The sequence below is a fragment of the Annulohypoxylon maeteangense genome (assembly GCF_022496945.1).
Source record: "Annulohypoxylon maeteangense strain CBS 123835 unplaced genomic scaffold GGS22scaffold_17, whole genome shotgun sequence".
Taxonomy (NCBI): Eukaryota; Fungi; Ascomycota; class Sordariomycetes; order Xylariales; family Hypoxylaceae; genus Annulohypoxylon; species Annulohypoxylon maeteangense.
Window position 1 is genome coordinate 709597 of NW_025953264.1, and position 18363 is coordinate 727959.

The 18363-nt window shown below is 46.7% G+C and overlaps 7 protein-coding genes across 7 annotated transcripts; 3 read left to right on the top strand and 4 right to left on the bottom strand.

Moving 5' to 3' along the window:
- Window positions 1–1007: 1007 nt before the first annotated feature.
- GGS22DRAFT_53950 (carbohydrate-binding module family 50 protein) lies at window positions 1008–1869 on the bottom strand. The gene is made up of 2 exons (XM_047967365.1): window positions 1718–1869; window positions 1008–1660 (listed from the first exon to the last, which is right to left on the bottom strand). Exon 2 carries the CDS (start codon window positions 1634–1636, stop codon window positions 1124–1126), a length of 513 nt encoding a protein of 170 aa, XP_047815878.1. The 5' UTR covers window positions 1637–1660; window positions 1718–1869; the 3' UTR covers window positions 1008–1123.
- A 262-nt stretch (window positions 1870–2131) lies between these two features.
- On the bottom strand, window positions 2132–4954 carry GGS22DRAFT_53959 (uncharacterized protein). Its single transcript, XM_047967366.1, has 2 exons — window positions 4508–4954; window positions 2132–4437 (listed from the first exon to the last, which is right to left on the bottom strand). Exons 1-2 carry the CDS (start codon window positions 4604–4606, stop codon window positions 2416–2418), a joined length of 2121 nt encoding a protein of 706 aa, XP_047815879.1. The 5' UTR covers window positions 4607–4954; the 3' UTR covers window positions 2132–2415.
- A 619-nt stretch (window positions 4955–5573) lies between these two features.
- On the top strand, window positions 5574–6838 carry GGS22DRAFT_171409 (50S ribosomal protein L14). Its single transcript, XM_047962596.1, has 3 exons — window positions 5574–5970; window positions 6032–6116; window positions 6202–6838. Exons 1-3 carry the CDS (start codon window positions 5956–5958, stop codon window positions 6495–6497), a joined length of 396 nt encoding a protein of 131 aa, XP_047815880.1. The 5' UTR covers window positions 5574–5955; the 3' UTR covers window positions 6498–6838.
- Window positions 6839–6904: 66 nt separating this feature from the next.
- On the bottom strand, window positions 6905–8635 carry GGS22DRAFT_171410 (DNA-directed RNA polymerase II subunit RPB9). The gene is made up of 4 exons (XM_047962597.1): window positions 8480–8635; window positions 8083–8415; window positions 7220–7309; window positions 6905–7162 (listed from the first exon to the last, which is right to left on the bottom strand). Exons 2-4 carry the CDS (start codon window positions 8335–8337, stop codon window positions 7118–7120), a joined length of 390 nt encoding a protein of 129 aa, XP_047815881.1. The 5' UTR covers window positions 8338–8415; window positions 8480–8635; the 3' UTR covers window positions 6905–7117.
- A 44-nt stretch (window positions 8636–8679) lies between these two features.
- On the top strand, window positions 8680–9966 carry GGS22DRAFT_191779 (rotamase-domain-containing protein; the record flags this gene model as incomplete). Its single annotated transcript, XM_047965168.1, has 2 exons — window positions 8680–8706; window positions 9436–9966. The coding sequence occupies 2 exons, from the start codon at window positions 8680–8682 to the stop codon at window positions 9964–9966; spliced, it is 558 nt and encodes a 185-aa protein (XP_047815882.1).
- Window positions 9967–11141: 1175 nt separating this feature from the next.
- On the bottom strand, window positions 11142–12821 carry GGS22DRAFT_191780 (LrgB-like family-domain-containing protein; the record flags this gene model as incomplete). The annotated part of the gene is made up of 2 exons (XM_047965169.1): window positions 11142–12445; window positions 12500–12821. The coding sequence occupies 2 exons, from the start codon at window positions 12819–12821 to the stop codon at window positions 11142–11144; spliced, it is 1626 nt and encodes a 541-aa protein (XP_047815883.1).
- Window positions 12822–15563: 2742 nt separating this feature from the next.
- Window positions 15564–17545, top strand: GGS22DRAFT_191781 (uncharacterized protein; the record flags this gene model as incomplete). Its single annotated transcript, XM_047965170.1, has 5 exons — window positions 15564–15766; window positions 15817–16123; window positions 16180–16439; window positions 16490–16769; window positions 16817–17545. 5 exons carry the CDS (start codon window positions 15564–15566, stop codon window positions 17543–17545), a joined length of 1779 nt encoding a protein of 592 aa, XP_047815884.1.
- Window positions 17546–18363: the final 818 nt, after the last annotated feature.

The following is an 18363-nucleotide window of genomic DNA, read 5'->3' on the forward strand; positions in this document are numbered from 1 at the left end:
TACCTACCTACCCAGACAGAATCATCGCCGCCATCACCGGCAGTAGAAGAGATGAGATCCCATATACCTAGGTATGAATATCTTCCATTTATTTCTAACTAGGTACCTGATCAATAGGAACTAGCATCGCCATGGCCAAAGACCCAGCCAGAGCCGTGGCAAAACGAGTACATATATATCCCCGGGTGGCGACGAGAAGTCCCCGAAAGCGCCACCCACCATTCGCCCAAGCATTGTCACCGCACAATGTTACGAATACGAAGCCTTATTCCAATCCGCCGTTGACTTCTTGACGAAAGACACCAGCTACATTAAACCGTTCACTGCCAACTTAGACATCTCCAGCCCTCTAAAACTCTAGAACAGCGATATATTCACCTGAGAGCTTCAGAAAGACCTATTCGAAGGCATCTTCATCGATGAGTTTACACAGGTCCCGTACATTAGCGTTACCGGGTTATTTTTTCTCCATCCATGTGTTCCTCAAACTCTTAGACGTGGACAACAAACGGGCTGTGGAGGGGTTTGGAGCCCGGAAAGGCAGAACAGTGATTTGTCTTCGATAAAAAGTTAAGTCAATATCACAAGCGGACCCTTGAGTCTTGTGTGGCTTCAGATTAACGCCCCCACCCATGGCGCGCGCAAGTAGGTGCTTATCTATTTCAGCAAGCACACAAACACAACATCTTTTTGGGCATGGTATCAGAGTCAGGGTCCTCGCCCTTGGGAGTACATTCCCAGATTGTCTCGGCGGTTCTAGAAAGTAATAAATATGTAGTGTTCCCTTGCGACACGAAAAATCGGTTCATCGACGCAGTCGACTTCTCGGTGCTGGCTTCCAGGTTGGGATGGGACTTCTTTGATCCCGACCAGAAGAATTGGTGGTTATAACGATGAAATGGCTGGAGTGGTATCCCAGATCTAGCGGATAATGCACGCCCTTATTACAAAAAGTTTGTTCTTGTTAAAAACGTCAGGTTCGTATTGCTGCCCTAAGCCTAGATCGAGGATGACCGTGTAGTGGTATATGTGAAGTCGTGGATTATGTCCCCCGGATAGATTTGTTAAGGTTGTGTAGAGAGTATGGATGTATCGGCTTAGGTGTGTAGCGCAGCTACGCAATCTAGACCCTTGGAATACAGAGGGTGCCACCAGGGGCCAGCCTGTCACAATCAAGACCCTGATTCTCATGCATGATAGAGTCTAGTGAGAGGTGATGTTCCTCGGCAATTGCCCAACAGGTGTCGCCTGATTTGATCTGGTATGGGCTGCTGTGGTCGCCGCAAGTAATTGGAGCGACCCGTTCGGTCGTACGGCTAATAAACCAGAAGATGAAGAGTAGAAATAAGCCGACTAGTAAAAACCAATTGAGTAGGGGTCCCATCTCGTGTCGCCACGATGTGTTTTCGGTCGCTTCATGCAGTGGTTCGGTAGCATCGTGTGTATCGTCGCCGTAAGGTGGGAAGGTCGTATTAACGCGATGAAGTTGGCCATAACGATTACCAGGTGCGCTCTCCCAAATGCCACCGTCGGAGTCACGAAATGTATACGTCTGAGTGTCGGCGTCGTAGCCAATACGTTCCATACCCTCAGGTAGGCGTTCCTCGTCAGTATCGTACTGAGACCAGCGACCCATTATGCCTTGAATGTGGGGTGACTACTAGGTATGAATAATGAGCTAAACTAAGTAGTGGAATTTATCGAAGTCTAGACCAACTAGGGACTCTTTAGTAGGAAAGCTGAAGCTTATTGTAGACTGTTAGCTTCAAATAGCTATGTGAGTTGTGAAAGAATCTAAAGTAGCAATATGGATTCAACGGCGAAGTTGTAGAGTTGTAGGATATGTTCAGGCAGATATTCAAACTAAAGTCGTAAGTTCGTAATGAGGAGAGACGGATAAAGCTCATTTTGCTTACGTCAGATTCATTTAACTGTTTCAAGAAGCAGCAACCAGCCACTCCGCCCCTGACACGCGCAGTGACATACGAACCGGACATGATATATGACGTCACAGATGGCTCAGCTCCCCCAGTTTCCGGCGGATACCGCCAACACCTGAGTGCCCCTAGCATATTATTTCACTTCTAATTCATACATAGTAGAAATAGCGATGAGCTACAAGAATGAGGAATTATGCAAATATTTAATTTGATTATTGCCAAAAACTGCCTACCTACTGTACTGCAGCGTATTTGATAGTAGATGGCAGATATGTAACTAGTATACAATCCAACTAGAAAGCAATGCAAACGCTATGGCACAGAAACGCCGTCGATATGCCTGGAAGAATAATGTTACAAGCTCGATTCAGATTGCGGTCAATATCACCATCACCATCACCATCACTAGGATTCCACATTGCAATTACGAATTCGACCAATTAGCCCAGTCAAGGGTTATCCCAACTTTTGCGTGCTAGCTAACAGCTTTTAGACTGGGTTGTCGTCTTCTCATACTCCGTCTGACGCCGTTCTGTTCATCATCCTCTCCATCGTAGAATTCATCCTCTGGATCCGAGCCGAGGCGCATCTTTCGAGGTCGACCTCTTCCCCTTCTCTCTGGTGTCTCCTTACTAGAAGTAGAAGCGCTAGCAGCGAAGGGTAACTTTCGTCCGCGGATCTTAGCTTCGTCCTCTGCTGTCAAGAATCGATGGACAGTACGATGATCTAGGACGCGCTCCTCCTTATCATGCTTGCCCTCTTTCTCCGTCTTAGGCCATAGATAACCGTACAGTTTAGAGTGCCGTTCACACCGCGGACACGAGCTTCTCGTAAAGTAAGCATTCTGCTGTACAAATGGTTCGTTGCACACAGTGCAGTGTATCCAGGCAGTGTTAGGTTCGGAAAGTAAGAGTGGCGTAAGCGTGTAATCCCCTGGAATCCGAGTGCGAGATGGAGGTGCATGTTCCTCGACTGTATGGCTGATTGCAGGGAGTTCGGCCTTTGAGGCCCTGCCTCTGGGACGACCTCGTTTGGGAGTAAGTTCGTTATTGGGAGTTGGCTCAGTAGGCACAAGAATTGGCTCGGTTACTTGTGTTAAGTCGGCGACGGCGGCGGAAATCTCAAGTGTGACTGAAGGTGGAAGAGTAATGACGTCTGAAGGCTGTTCCTCAACTTGACTGGATGGAGGTGTCACTATAATCACGTCACTAGTTTGGGTCATGCTTTCGATAGTAGGCAATGGCGCTACTGCAATTGAATCTTGAGTAACTGGAGTTGTCGGGGTGTACGTAATTTCGGAAAGAGAAGGCGTCTCTGAATCTTCCAGTTTCAAAGGGCTCGCTGGTAGTTTGACTGGGGTCAGAATTGGTGAACTAAGAAGAGGCTCCTTAATGTCTTCTTCAGGTGTTGTTACGTCTGTTGACATCACGTCGACGCTTTCACGCCCTGAAGAGCGAGCGCTAACTGAATCTTCATCGCTGCTTCGCCTGGATAAGCTCGGTAGAGTAGGTACGGCCTGGATCTCGTGCTGAAGCGTCTTCAGTTTTTTATTTGGCGTGACAGGTGGTGACTGGAGTGACTCAAATTCACGTTTTCGCTTCTGGCGCAAAATGCCTTGGGGGGCAGGAGACCCAAGGGTGGACGCTCGTTCTGAGCCCACCTTCAGAGTCTTGGAGCGTGTCTTCAGAATCCTAGGTCGAATATCAGGGGTGACAGAAGGGGTTCGAGAGGTAGAGGCGCAACTATCGTCTCGCCTCCTATGGCGCAGAGAGTAGCCCTCTACAGTTATTGCCTCGATACTCTTCTTTACAGCCACAGTACCGTCAGCCGGTTCCCACCCGTTCACCAGATTGTCCTCGCATGTTTTACATAGGCATTCACAGTTATCCACGCCAAAGTAGTTCTCGGAGTATGTGACAGTAATCTCATCCCCTACTTCGATGTCGCGCGCCGCGATGATTTCAATTCCTGCTTGGCCAGTAGTCATCAAACGCGCATTGGCTCCGCAGTCGTGGTTCGCGAATCGTGCAGGTCCCATGAACAAGCTTGCGCACTTATTCCTCGCGCTAACAACGATGCTGAAATCTTTCTTTCTCTTGGATAGTTCCTTCTCTTCCTTCTCCGTAATTAACACCTGGATACCAGAAAGGTATTTAATCGGCTGCCCCCTCCTGATGTACTTGCGTGCAGTTATGGCAGCCTCATGGGTGACAATCGTGTAGCGATTCGTCGAGCTGACTTCGTAAGGACATTCGGGAAGATAGATCTGCATATAGCGACGAAGATGAGCACGGAAGTCATCTTTCTCCTTAGGAGTCTTCAGTGCGTCATAAAATTTGCGCAATCCGTCTGTCGCAAGTAGCTTGGATTCGGCAGTATCGAGATCCGGGTCGACAATAAGATGATTTTGAACAATCTTCGCAATTTCCTCCTCTTTTACACCTCTTGACGGGTGATAAGATGGGCGGTTCTTTGGGATTGTGGTCCAATAGTAGGCCTGAGGTAGTACGTTAGCTTTTCCCTAAGAAACAAGGCCTAGTATTTCAGATACGGGCGTTCACACTGACATGATCAACTAATGCGTCTGTTAGTATATCGTCGTATGATGACAATTGCGCCAAGGTAATCTGTTGCTTCTTCAAGGCGGTGGGTGGTTTGGGGGGCATCGTGACTAGCAGCGTTACCAGCTGGTAGGAATGAAACCAAGGGAGGCGACGTTGATAAATTTGGGGAACCGGGTTGAGAATACTGTGCTGGTGAGGTTGTTATTTAAGTCTTCCAACGGCCCCAAAAGAGTCGGCCTCTTGTATGCGGGTAAGATGCAAGTCAGGTCAAGTGGTGACACTGGTTGGCAATAAACGTGGTCTCCAAGTAGGGCTGAAATGCAAGTCAAGAGGCGGAGTTGAGGTGAACAACAGATTCCTCCAAGCGCCAGCGCATAAACGCTTATCTGTGCTTTTTATTAAAGGTTGCTGTCATAAGCTGACGAGGTGAGAAGGTCCTGCTAGAGAGTATATATCGTCGTCATGCGGAGTTTGAAGCAAAGAAGACGGATGAGGGAAGGGGGACAAGGATGAAAAGGGAGAAGGGGATATATGGATGTATCCTTTGATTACGACAATGCCCATTGATACTAAAAGAAGGTCATGGCACTGCTATTGAAGTTGATTGTTAAGAAAGAGAAACCTGTGACGGGGATATGAACGTCGGAAGAAATCAATTGGAACATCTATTTGTGAAAACCAATCTAGAAACAAGAATTAGAAACGGGAAACGGAAACGCAATTCTAGTAGTGTTGAACCCATAACATAAGTTCGAACGAACTTCGAACAAATGTGGGTGACAGTGTCGGCCCCTTGCGAATGGGCGCAAAAGGTGAAAGCTTGGAGTGCGAAAAGTGGAAAAAAGAGGGTGGCAGGTCAACCAGATACTCGAAGTGGATCCCTCTGATGCAATCAGTCGATCAATTCGGGAGGGAACTCCAGGGGAAAGAAAAGCTGAGCCACCATCTAAATAAATCAAGCCCGATCAAGCCTCACTAAGATGGATTCTTCCGTTGCCGTTGCCGTCTTAGACTAATTAAAATATCGACGCAATTGCGACGCACCTACCTTGTCTGTTCGCCCGCCACAATTGGAAGTTCCTGGCAGCCCTGGCTTCCGACCCCTGGCCCCCGGACCCGAAATGGTCCCATTTTATTACATAAGGCACCTCAGTACATATGTACTTGAGTTGCAGATCTTAACCATATATGGAAGATTCGGAGCCGGGACCACGCATTTCAAGCTAACCCTCAGATGATTGATATCCGCTAACCAGATCCAGGTTCAGGGACCCAGAATCAAGAACCAATCAAACCACATTTTTACATCTCAGCCTTAAACGATTTTCGACAGAGCCTCGAAATTTCAACCTCAGAGAAGTCCTCCAACCATTATCCTCGCCTCTTTCTTATACCGTCGCATCGCATTCCCCGCGATTGGTACCCTGCGTTAAGGGTATATATCGACCGAGATGATTCAACTTAAGGTAATAAAAGACAACCCCGAAACCTGCTTTACTATATCGTGTATATTAATCGAAGTCATAGACGATGCTTAATTGCATCGACAACTCGGGTGCCGCCTTAGTCGAATGCGCTCTAGTCATCGGCCAGAAGAGACATGCTACGATCGGTAGGTTTATTCGTTAGCTCAACATCTCTTGGATCGATCCGATAGTCTTATATATAGCTGTTTACTAAACCGAGACATCTCGCAGGTGACAGGATAGTAGCTATCGTCCAGAAGCAACGAGGAGCTAGCGACGCCGGTATGAGTACTGCATCTGCCACGAACAAGGTGAAGCGCGGCGACATTAGACACGCTATCATCGTCCGTACCAGGAAACAAGTCCAGCGTCCCGACGGCAGCGTTGTGCGTTTCGACGACAATGCTTGCGTCTTAATCAACAAGGCGGGAGATCCAATTGGCACTCGTGTAAACGGTGTAGTGGGAACGGAATTGAGGAGACGCGGATGGAGCAAGATCTTGAGTATGGCGCCTGCTCATGCGTAGATGTTATCTCAGAAGGAAATATACCTGGACGATATGAGAGTACGAATAACGTGAATGGACAAGGGCATATAAAACCGATACCGATAAACAATAAAAATGGTCTTAAAATCCGGTAAAGGATGGCAGATGGACAGGCATTACTAGGTCACAAGTTGTACCAATCTTGTACTATATGTAACGCGCATGGAGAAGGCATTGGAAGGGTGTACTGGCACAACTCGGAGACTAGCTTGCACATAATGCCGAAATCGTAATTTACTCCCCTGATCGAATTTACGAAATATGAAGTTATCACGCTACATTGTTGATAGTACTTATTTTGCTTGTACTACAGATTCCACTCTGGTCGTGTTAGTCAACTGTATGGAGTATGGTGCATGGAACATGTATTATGTGTACGAGTGAACTTCGTGATGCGAATGCGAGTATATTCATTATTACGGTGTCCCCCTAAATCAAAGTGCCGAGTTCCCTACCATGATGGCATCGTCGATAACCACCGCAGATTTTCTCTTAAACGCCGACTCCATGCAATATCTCAGATGACCCTAGTGGTCGCATCAAAAGTCTCTGGATATCCTCGTTACCCTATCTTCGTAGCAACTACGGGTAAAACTCGATTATTGAAAGATGTGACCACATCCGCAGCACACGTAAAATAGTTTCTGTCAACTTGTTAGACACATCACTCACCGAGATAATCTAGGAAGGGAAAAACTAACCATGCCTGTGTCTGCATTTCTCTGTTGCGATTGAAAGTAGACGGCTTCCTCATGCTTGCACGCAGGGCAAGACTTGGGTGATCGAGGGAGCTAAACGACAGAAACACATGTCAGCACAAAGCTCAGCAAGAGAGTACACACAACGCATGTTCCCCAAAGCTAGATGCCCCGTGTTGAAATACTGTCGAGTCATTTTGCATACTCTGCTTCTGGGCTATCTGTCTGATGGCAATATGGTGGAAGGGGAGAAACCCCGGGGAATATGTGAAATGGCCAAAACATGGTCAATAGGTCCATCTCGGGTAAGACCGTCCATGCTAAAGTGGGAAGGATATCGAGTTCAACAAGCTCTATCTCTATCTCCTCTTTGGAGTTCCTGTATGACTCCGGAAGTGGAACAACATCATGTTGGGCGAGATTGGGGGGTACAATCAGTCAAGCATGAATACATCATTGTCATCCGGGGGATCTTCGTACGCCTCGGGAGGATCTGCGTCTGAGGCACTAAGAAATCCGCCCATGGGAAGATAAGAGGCGAGATTATCTGCTGAAGAGTTCGGGATATTGGGTTGTCCACAGGAAGCGAATTTGTCGGCCCAGGTGGCTTGTTCTTGGTCATCCAAGACGTTCCAGTAAGTTGCGAATTGTAAGATGTTGAGAGATCTCTTTAAGGCGAATTCCGGATGGTGGGCCACGAAATGGTTGTACTCCTCAATCGATGCAGGGTCCTCACATGATTGGCAATGAAGAAGGGTCACGCCACATCTCAGACAGATAGCCACATCTTTGCCGGCAGAGGGAGGGGTGGTGGTGGTGATGGAAGCAGAATGGGGAGATTGGTAAGAGGAAACATCACTACGAACCGTAGGATCCGATCCAACGTCCTGAGTCACTCCTGCAGTCTCGCCAGCTGCATTGTTCATGACATTGCGGAAGACGCAAGAGGAGGTGGCTTCCTCGGTGTACTGGCACGTTCGGCAGGTAAACTGTAGCTTGTGCGCATCTTCATCTTCCTTAGGGTACAGCATATTAGAACATTCAGAGCAGAAGCGAAATGTTATTTGCTCCTGGCTGCTCTTGGGGGCGTCGCCTTCGTTGCTAGGAGCAGGCGACGACATCTTAATAGTGCAGGGTCTCCCGTCTCCTTGTTATTTGTTGAATAAGGCAATCGAGGATTGCCACAAATGTGAGAGGTCCTGAGGATAATTAGCAAGACCAAAAATGATTGGCTTTTCTGGTTTTACTGGTGGTTGGGTTTACCTTTATGAGGAAATGCCTAGGCAGGCGATAGAAATGAGTTGGCGTGTTGTTTGCTTTTAATGCGGGCTTGTTGATGAAAAAAATATCAAAAGTCGTGCGAAGTGAAAGGTGATGTTTTATGGTATGAGTTGGCATTGAATGAAGAAAGATTGAAAGATGGAAAGGTTTAGGTGACTAGGTAATTTTAGGTTTAGCACTAAATGCCGTCCTGTTCAATGCTCTTAGCGGTGAGTACGTACTGATGTACCTATGTACACATGGATTTCTTCCAGTTATTAAAACTGTACAAAATACATAGAATCACATAATCACACTGTCACCCAGTCACCCCGCGTTTCATCTCATTCCGTCGTCAGGTTGCCCCGCTCAACTGACAGCATCCTCGTGATCGCTCTTACCTGCCTAGGTCAGGTACGGTATCCACCTAGGTATTCGATCCAGTTCCTAATTCTTAAAATCCCCAGCAACTAAAACCGACTACCAGCTTGCATCATCGTCATCAACAACAGTAACGTCAACAACCACGTTACTGCATCATTCGCTTTCCCTATTCACTATATTCAAATACAATCACATCTCGTTCGAATAAACTCGTTCTGAGTGTATAATTTCTGCTCTTTCATCGCAATCCAATTGACCAGCTTCCGGAATTGTTTCTTAGGCTTGTCAAGCCTCTTTGCCATAAACGACAATTAACCCGTTCGCTATTACGTCTACCTAGGTAGCCCAATTATCGCAGCAACACGTAGTTTGTTGCTACACCAGGCTTGTGAAGGGCCTGATAAATAAAATATATTAGTCTGCTATTTCTAGCACTGTAGTCGTATATCTAGCACAAGATGGTAAGTCTGTCCCGAAACTGTCAGCCATCAATCTAGAGTGATCGGCATTGCAAATATCCCGGACCCATTCATCATCATTGTATCGACAAGATCACTAACATTAGCTTCTATCAGGATACTGAATCCGGATTACCGCCTAACTGGGAGGTGCGTCACAGCAATTCCAAGAATCTCCCGTACTATTTCAACGCGAATGATAAGGTCTCGCGCTGGGAACCTCCGTCTGGTACCGATACCGAGAAGTTGAAGAAATACATGGCTACCAACCACTCGGCCACGTCCCAGATTTCCTCCGCTGGCAAACCCGAGGGCAAGATCCGCGCCGCCCACCTATTGGTGAAGCACCGCGATAGTCGACGACCCGCAAGCTGGCGCGAAAGTGAGATTACTCGAACCAAAGAAGAAGCTATGGCTATTATCAAGGCTCATGAGCAGAAGATTAAGAGTGGTTCCGTGTCTCTCGGCGAACTCGCCATGAGCGAGAGTGACTGCAGTTCGGCGAGAAAACGAGGCGACCTAGGCTATTTCGGCAAGGGAGATATGCAGAAAGAATTCGAGGAGGCCGCATTCGCATTACAGCCAGGCCAGATGAGCAGCGTTGTGGAAACGGCAAGCGGCCTACACTTGATCGAGAGATTGGTGTAATTCCTGGTATCTAATAAGAAAGGGGGTCATACGCACTCAGCTAAGGTCATATTCAGAATCAGGGCCACGTAAGCATGTGCCCATGAAATTAAAACCCGTTTTTTTTTTCATGATTCAGCATAGCATAGAGGAAATTTTGGGAGAAGTTTCTTTTTCCAGAATTACAGAAGCTCGGTGCTGAGCCTTGCAATCTAATCCATTCATTCCAGCCGCCCTTTCATGGTTCCTTAAAAGGCATATAACCCTCCTCCTACCTGGTACCTACTACCTACCTAGACTGCCAGATGATGGCAGGTCTTTGAAATCCCACTAGAAATTTACATATTTTCCCGAGATTACCCTGGGCGTTTACTTTCGTATATAATGTTTTCGAATCATTCTAGTCAGATTCCTCATACCCTTATCTCGTTTAGTTACACGAAGTTTCCTCCAGGTAGGGTATTCTTTTTGCGTACCAAGCTGACTCTGCGATATGAACTAAAGTGGCCCGACATGCATAGGCATTCAATCATGTGAGGCCACATTCGTGTAAACATCCACGAAGAAAATACGACATTTCAACATCGCGATGGGGTTTTTGATATACCGGCCTTTGATCACGATCCGAAACGACGGTTCGACAACACAAGTTACGGTGGGGTGTGGTTTATTTTTCTCCTATGACGCCAGAGTGCTGAGCAGCCTCAGGCACTCTTCAGTATGAGACGGACCGTGCCGTGCGACGTTACAAGAGTGAGAAATGATTCACATGAGTGCGCCACGGCATCTACGATATGGCGCATGTAAAATTTTCTCGAATTCTATATCACGATCCCATTACTAAACACCGATCCCATGGCCGTGACCCCCGAAATGTACGACCATTGCTCCATCTTACGAACGCAGATAAACCGGTTCGACAATCACGATGATATTATAGACACTATGTATGCCGATTGTAAGATCATATTCAATGGGTCGAGAAAGCCGATGATGGAATGAATTGCCATATGCCCATAATGCTACCTATCTAACTAGCTAAAACAAAAAACACGCCCGGGAGTATCACTCTGTACATCTCCAACATATGTGGTGGTATCATTCGCTATGCCTGAAGCGCCCATACACCGTGAAGCCGTTTTGTATCTCATTTATCCTCGTAGTCCCCTAAGCCGGAGTCGGCCCATTTTTACCTCTCATAAATTTGCTAGATAAATCACCGCCTCCGAGACACCGGGAAAGGCCGTAAGTGCTACTGTCATAGCCCCAAACAAAGTCATGGACAATGCCGAATACGCGGTGGCCCTCGAGTCGCGCTCGATTAAGTGTGCCGTACCCATAGCCGCCGCGTTTATACCAACCGTTACACCGGCAGCGATGACAGCGTTATCCGAGCCAGCGCTCCGCCGCGAATCTCTCTCATTCCGTTCCGTCGCGAATCCTTTTTCTACGTCCTTATCGCTAATACTGTCTGATGCCTGCTGGCATTCCTGATCTTGTATCCGCATGATGGAGAACACCCAATTACCGGCCATCTGGAAGAGGATCCCGCCAAATATGACCATTGCGCTCATGATCGTAGCGCTTCCGCCCAAGTTTTGGATCGCGGGTACTCCCAGAGCGATGGTGACGGACCGTGCCGCAAAGGCAAGAGCGTCGGTAGACTTCAACCCGATTACGCGAGCAATGAGGACGTTGAGGAAGACGTTGACAACGGCGAGGATTGCGCATGTGGTAAATACCGTGACGAAGCTCTCCCATAGCTCTTTTCGGTATTCGAACATCTTGAACCCTAAGCAAACGATGCCAGCATCTAGGACTGGTCCAAAAAGATCGCCGGCACCAATGTGATTGGTCAGATTACCCCCTTCCACAATAGCCATTATGCCTTCCGATAAGGTGTTGTGTCTGTGAAACTCGGAGATGATGACGTCGATGGTCTGCTTGGTGTAGGCTGTTTTGATCCAGATGTAGCCCGTTCCTAGTGCCCAGGTAACCATAACCGGATTCGCCAAAATAACTATCGTTGACCTTAATCGCGGGGATCGCTGGAGGCGGCATGATGATTTTAGCGATCTTTGGAACTGGACAGATAAGATCCAAAATAGTACAAAGCACAGAGATTCGAACGGTGTATCGTAACGAGTCGCAATTGACACCGGAATTCCCACTACGGTGAGGATGAAGAAACAAATCCATATCGGGGAAGTGCGAACAAGATGATCTATAAATTGCGAAGTCGAACCCCTTTTCACAGGCTCAATTGAAGTGAGACACTTGTTCTTCACGAGAGTCACACTTAACCGAGACAATTGGGGTAGGGGTCTTGGGGATGCTTCTGTTGGTAGTGTCGGCAATGCCGTGGAAGGTCTAGGCCAAGATTTGTTACCATCTTCCAAGTCGCACACCTTCGTTTGCTGGCCTCGAAATTGTTGCTCCAGCTTGAAACTGCCTGACGTAACCAGATAAGCGCCAATATAACTTATTGCAGTGGTTATAACTAGCTTAAATTAGTGATGTTCTATGCAATAGACATATTTCTTATGTAACTTACGGAACGCGCCGGCAATCTTGGACACTTCTATAGCACTAGGTGTACGATCTTTGTTGAGCATTATGAACGATGCCACAAACCCGAAAGACATGTGCCGGCCGAGAAAATCGATTGTGCCACGTAAATGCTTGTTGTATAGTTGTGCGGTACCTGTATGAATGTAGTTCGTGACAATCATGAAGACCCAAAAAAGGAGCATGACTAAGACGGAAGCTGGGATGTTGAATGAATGTAGATCGAGTACGATCTGGATGGGTACAACAAGGAGCTGATTGAGAAAGATGAACACAATTCCCATCCCGGCATCTCGGAATCTTTTCATCGTTGCCGGTGCCTGGAGGCTCATACGCAGTTGCTGGGTAAGGGAAATCATAACGTTGGTTAGTTATGGTCGTAGCACAAGAGCATAACGGAATAGAAAGACATGCAGTGGAGATATCAAGCTGAGGATATTTGATGTCTTGAAGTAATAAATTGATCGAGACAAAACGGCTGGGAACCTCTGGGATATTATAGTAGATATATCGTTTGGCGAGAAAGACAGTGGTTCGGGAACTGGCCAGTCGACGTGGACGAACCTATATCACCGGCGTTTCCATAAGCGGAGACATGGGATAGTCGTCATTACACAAGCCCTTGGGAAGTATCCAAAAGAATACGGGTAAATCGAGATCGGACTGCAGCTGTGCTAGGTTGATATGAAGGCCTAGTACCGCCCATTCTGAATCTCGACCTGTTACCCCCCCAAACCCTGAATATGTCGGTACATTCGGCTGCTGTCATTTTTGACATGACGACGGGGGAGCAAAGCGGGAGCGGGACAGCACAGGCGCATGCAAACACAAGGCTGGTGTCCAATTAAGGCCAGAGAGGCTCTATGCCAACAAAAAACTAGGACCTCCCGCTACTTACACCATTTTGCAGTTTTCTAGATTTAATGTCAATACAATTTCACGACTCGTCTGAAGTGGGAAAACCTCAAGCTCGAGGCAAGCCTTGGACAAACCTATGACGATACCTGGGGAACCAATAGGAGCGACCTGAACGTCTATACTTTATGACGCCTTGAACAAAAAAATAGAGAAAACTAGCGTCCTAGTTTGAGAATAGGTTCCCCGTTGACCGCTGGATTGTACGTCGTACAGTCTGGAGACGGACCATTCAAGACACTTACTCGCAAACACGACGTATGAGACAGCACGGCGCTGCGAACCGTTCTGACTGCTAACACGACAAACCAAAGTAGATCTCCCTCATCCTGTACTCGTTTTTTATCTTAGACCCTCAGGAATCCGTTTCATTCCGAGGCGTAACTATTGGAGTGCCTAGGTACCCGAATAATCGTAGTTTTTGTACGTCCTTGTCCGCATCTTGTATGGAAGATATCGCGCTGTGCGACAACTTTGCGCTGTAACGTTGTGGCATTGGAGCATGGCGCATTGCAACTGTACTAGCCTTGCCGAGGTTTATAGCGTATTTGGGGGACCACGAATGATTCCGAGTGGAGATAGACGGCGAATGCTAGAATGATGTTTGTCTCTGAGAATCTGGCCGTCTTTCTCGAAAGATGTTACATGTATGTAGTAATGTGGTTGGGCTCTTATCTAGATGGTTTGCGAATGGAAGAGAGATGGATATGCACGTTGCTGCAAGTCCAATTTGTCCAACGGCTGCTCGCGGCTCTGGTACAGAGAAATCCTTGTCTTCTTTTTTTAACGTGCGCTGAAGATGCTGCTGTTTGATTATTGGTTCCCCACGGAATTTAGTTGAGATGGGAAATCTTCTTAGGCATTAATAGACCCACATAAATCTATTAAAGAAGTTGGCCTAAGCTTTGACTCAATATCCACTATGCGTGTTTCTGCATTATACGGTATTCTTAAATATCTAGGAACGATCAGTACAATATTAGGTATACTAAGATAAATTTATAAAAAATTGGCTAAATATTCTTTTTGCGGAAAGGTTTGCTGTTTTTTCTAATTTGGATTCAAGTCTACAGGGTTTTTAAGTAGCACTGCTTTAAACCGGCACTTACTTAGAGTTAATAACATGTTTATATATGCATCTAAATATCAAACCCATACCGGTTTAGTGTGTATTTATCTACCAATGGAGGACATACCGCACAGAAGGTGAATATAATTGCTAGCGTATATATATAAAGAGCATTATGCATTAAATGTCGATTTTAATGCAGGGACTCCTTCTAGACTCAATTCCTCTCTTTCTACGCATCGCATCTATTTCTACGGACATCAACGACATCAACCATCATCAGGGTAGTGAAACAAACGATCACGCAGAGTCTGTCCACAGCAGCCTGTTATGAAATTCCGAAAGTCAAATGACCCCTGAGGTAGGATATTTTTAAACCCGACCATATAGAGGTCTTCCGTCTTCTTAGAACGAAGCGGTCAACGGCGTCGCACATCGACCTTTCACGCTTGATCTTGCCTTAAAATTGGCGTCTCGGCTATACCTGTCCAGTTCTTCGGCCTAACCGTCCTTACCGACTATTGAAGATTCTGCAAGCTCAGAATTTCAAGAATATTGAATTTCCGGTCTTCTAGATTGCCTCTAGGCCAGGCCGACCTAGAGCAGGTACGTCGTGACTATCTTACGTCGGTTGCACTTTCCACCTTCGGTCGTCTACGGCGGATCATTCACGGCGCCGATCTCACCGCAAATCCCTTCCGGAGCCAACCGCCGGACAGCTTCCGTTTTGCTCCTTTCTTCTCCTCGCCTACCTTAAGACGTTACATTGCCCTATGCGAGAAGTCAATCCTAACGGTTGTTTAACCCCAATTGCCAACTTTTCACTTCAATGACGTGCGGCTTAAGCTGTTTCGATCCACTATCTCTGTCGCTTACTCGGGATTTCTTTCCCTCGTGACTATTCTTCTCCTTTTACCCCTTTCCCTTATAGATTATCTAATCTTTATCTTCACCCTATATCGATACATGTAGAGATAGGTGATCGATCTCTCATAGGTTGTAGCAAGGTCTAGCTTAACTGACACAGCTTTAGCATCATTGTATTATTTTCTTAGTAAGGCTCAAGATGGATAGTCAAAGATCTTTTTCGGAGACTGAGACGTGTCTCTTTAATAAAATTTCTGGGGCTGTCCATGCCACAAGCGAAAATCAGAAGAACCTTCTCAAATCGTTTATTTGTGGTGAGTCGATTTCGGAGTGGACCCAATTAGTGGCAATGATGGAATCGAACGGCCCTTTAAGTATCCTATCTGAGGACGAACTGAAATAGTACGTTAGCTATCTTGTTTTGAAATTAGTATTACTCACATATGACACAGCTTAAACGCTTTGAATGCGACCAGTCGTGGTCATCAATCATCACAAGCTCAGGGGGGAGTGGGCATATTCTCTAAGATCCAGCCTATACCTGGTCAGAAGACTACCGATCATAACCTCGTTAAAGCGGCCACTAAAGACATGGTTCAATATAACGATGTCTTGGAGAAGCTACTAGTGAAGTATAGAGACTATGTTCGTTCTAGCATCTCCGGTCTTCAAACCTATGCAAAGACCGATAATGGAGCCTCGGTATTTGAGCAAAAGATCGCCCAACTGTCTTCCAGAAGGGATTCGCTTAAGAAAGAGGTAACCATTCGCACTTCCAGGGGTCACGAGAGATGACGTTACTGACAAATATGAAGATTCATTCACTAGAGAACAAAATCAACAATCGTTTCGATCGACTTGAAGATACTTCTCGAACCGAGCCCAACATAGCGGAGTCAGAGGGTGGTTTATCTGATAGGAGCTCGAAGTCCATCGCTCTAACGGAAGTATTCAAAACAACACTCCCATCATATGATCATATCCTTAGTAGATTAAGTGCTCTACATGGTGAATTGAACTACGATGTGGGTGAAGATGATACAATCCTTCAGACAGCCAGACGGCATGCTACCCAGTTAAGCGATTCCTCTACCCTCTTCCTATATTTCCATTAACAAGTTATAGGATTGTGCTGTCATTAGCCACCAAGTGTCGTGCATCATTAGACACAGTTTTCCTAGAGGCCTCACTTACCTATAATAGACGCGCATCTTACGCATCTAATTACGCGCGAGACATCAACGACGAACGTGAGGCCGTATATGCCGAGATACAATCCCTCTGGGATGAGATGGTACCCCTCTCACACATGGTTGTGGAGAATGAATTTCTCAAACCCATCTTGAAAAAGACCGAAACACGTTCTGACAGACAGGGTACAAGAGATATGATAGTTTCGAGCTACGTAGGTTTCCTCATGAAATCGTACAATTATATGACTAACTTGTTAAGACGTCTGCCATGCTTCGCTTCATGAACGAGCGCCTCCGTATTCTGGTATCCCGCATCCAGATGCTAGTTTACCATCACCAAACTCTCTTAAACGCCTTCACGATTGTGAATAGTAAAACAGGGGCCAGATCGACTAAGGGGTTAGGCACAGCGAACATGCATCGGGCACAAACCAAAGAGGGCGGAAAGTCGAAGGGCCATACACTCATGAATACTATTCGACGTCAAATGGAACTTTACGGTTCCGTCCCGATAGATGTCGATAAAATGTCCCAAACAGCCCCTACACCCACGTCCCACATGCAGGTCGATAAGTTAGACCGATATGTCACCTCGCGGCAGAAAAAAGGCGACGACATCGCAAGGAATGTGCACAGCTATTTCGAAAGGGCGGCGAAATCGCAAATTACGGATGCTGAATTCGGGGCTCACCTCCTCTTGGATTCCGTCATTGCCGACAGTACCGCCGGTAGCCGGGTGGGTGGTCATGTCTACGACGACCAGCAAGTTGAGGATTCCGTTGCCACAATAAAATCCCAAACGAACGAAATCGAAACGACGTTCAGAAAGCTTCGAGAAGGAGCCGGGACCCCGTCTTCGGCATCGGACTTCGTCACGTATGCTTACAATAAGTCCGTTAAGCAAGTTCCCTCGGACGACTCTGAGAAGTGCCCTAAGTTTGCGGCTATCGTCCAGAAATGGGGGGACTCTGCAGGGTTTACGAATTAAATCCTGTATGTCTCGCTCTGAAATATCGTCGGGAGCGACTTGGTTCATCTATGTGGTAGACAGTATCTAGGGGTTGTAATGCCAGAATTTGTCGAATGGGGCATGGATAGTTAAATGGGCGCTGTGTAGGTGATTAGGCTTTCAGGCGGTAAGACGAACAATTCAGCTTCACCAAGGGCAAGACCTTAGGCCAGGGGGCTCCAGAAGGCCAATTCAACCCGGCGCTGTTTTGCCATCACTACTCACCTTCGTCTAACCCTGAGAAAAATATCATTTAAAAGAGAAGGGGGGAATGAGAGAGAAGAAAAATAATATCTAATTCAATTCCTCGTCGAGTTGTCAACCACATTCTACTTGCCTTCTCTACATACCTATCTCTATTCTTCCAGGCTCCCTAGAAAAGGCAGGTTCACCAACACTATCTCAGCTAGATAGTGCATGACCTAGCGCTTCGTGGGTGCCTATGGGCTAGTTGGGAATAGCCTTTCACCGTATGTGGCGTCAATTAGGTGCGGGACAGGTATTATACCGAGCCCTGTTAGGCGCCTTAAGCCACCTACACAATCTAACTTAATGCAAAGTTATTTCTCATCTGCTAGAATCGTTGTCTAAACTTCAACCTAGAGAATACTATCGGGGGGCTTCTTGATGGATATTGGAGTCCCTATTGGAGCGCAATTGTGCACTTAACATACATCCACGTTTTTTAATCAATACGCGGCACCTACTATATATCGGTTTGGTCTCCCTGTCGGCCTCATTTACCTCGAGCCTTTCGACATGCAGGACAGCTTTTTAACTGGGGAGGGAAGTTCTTG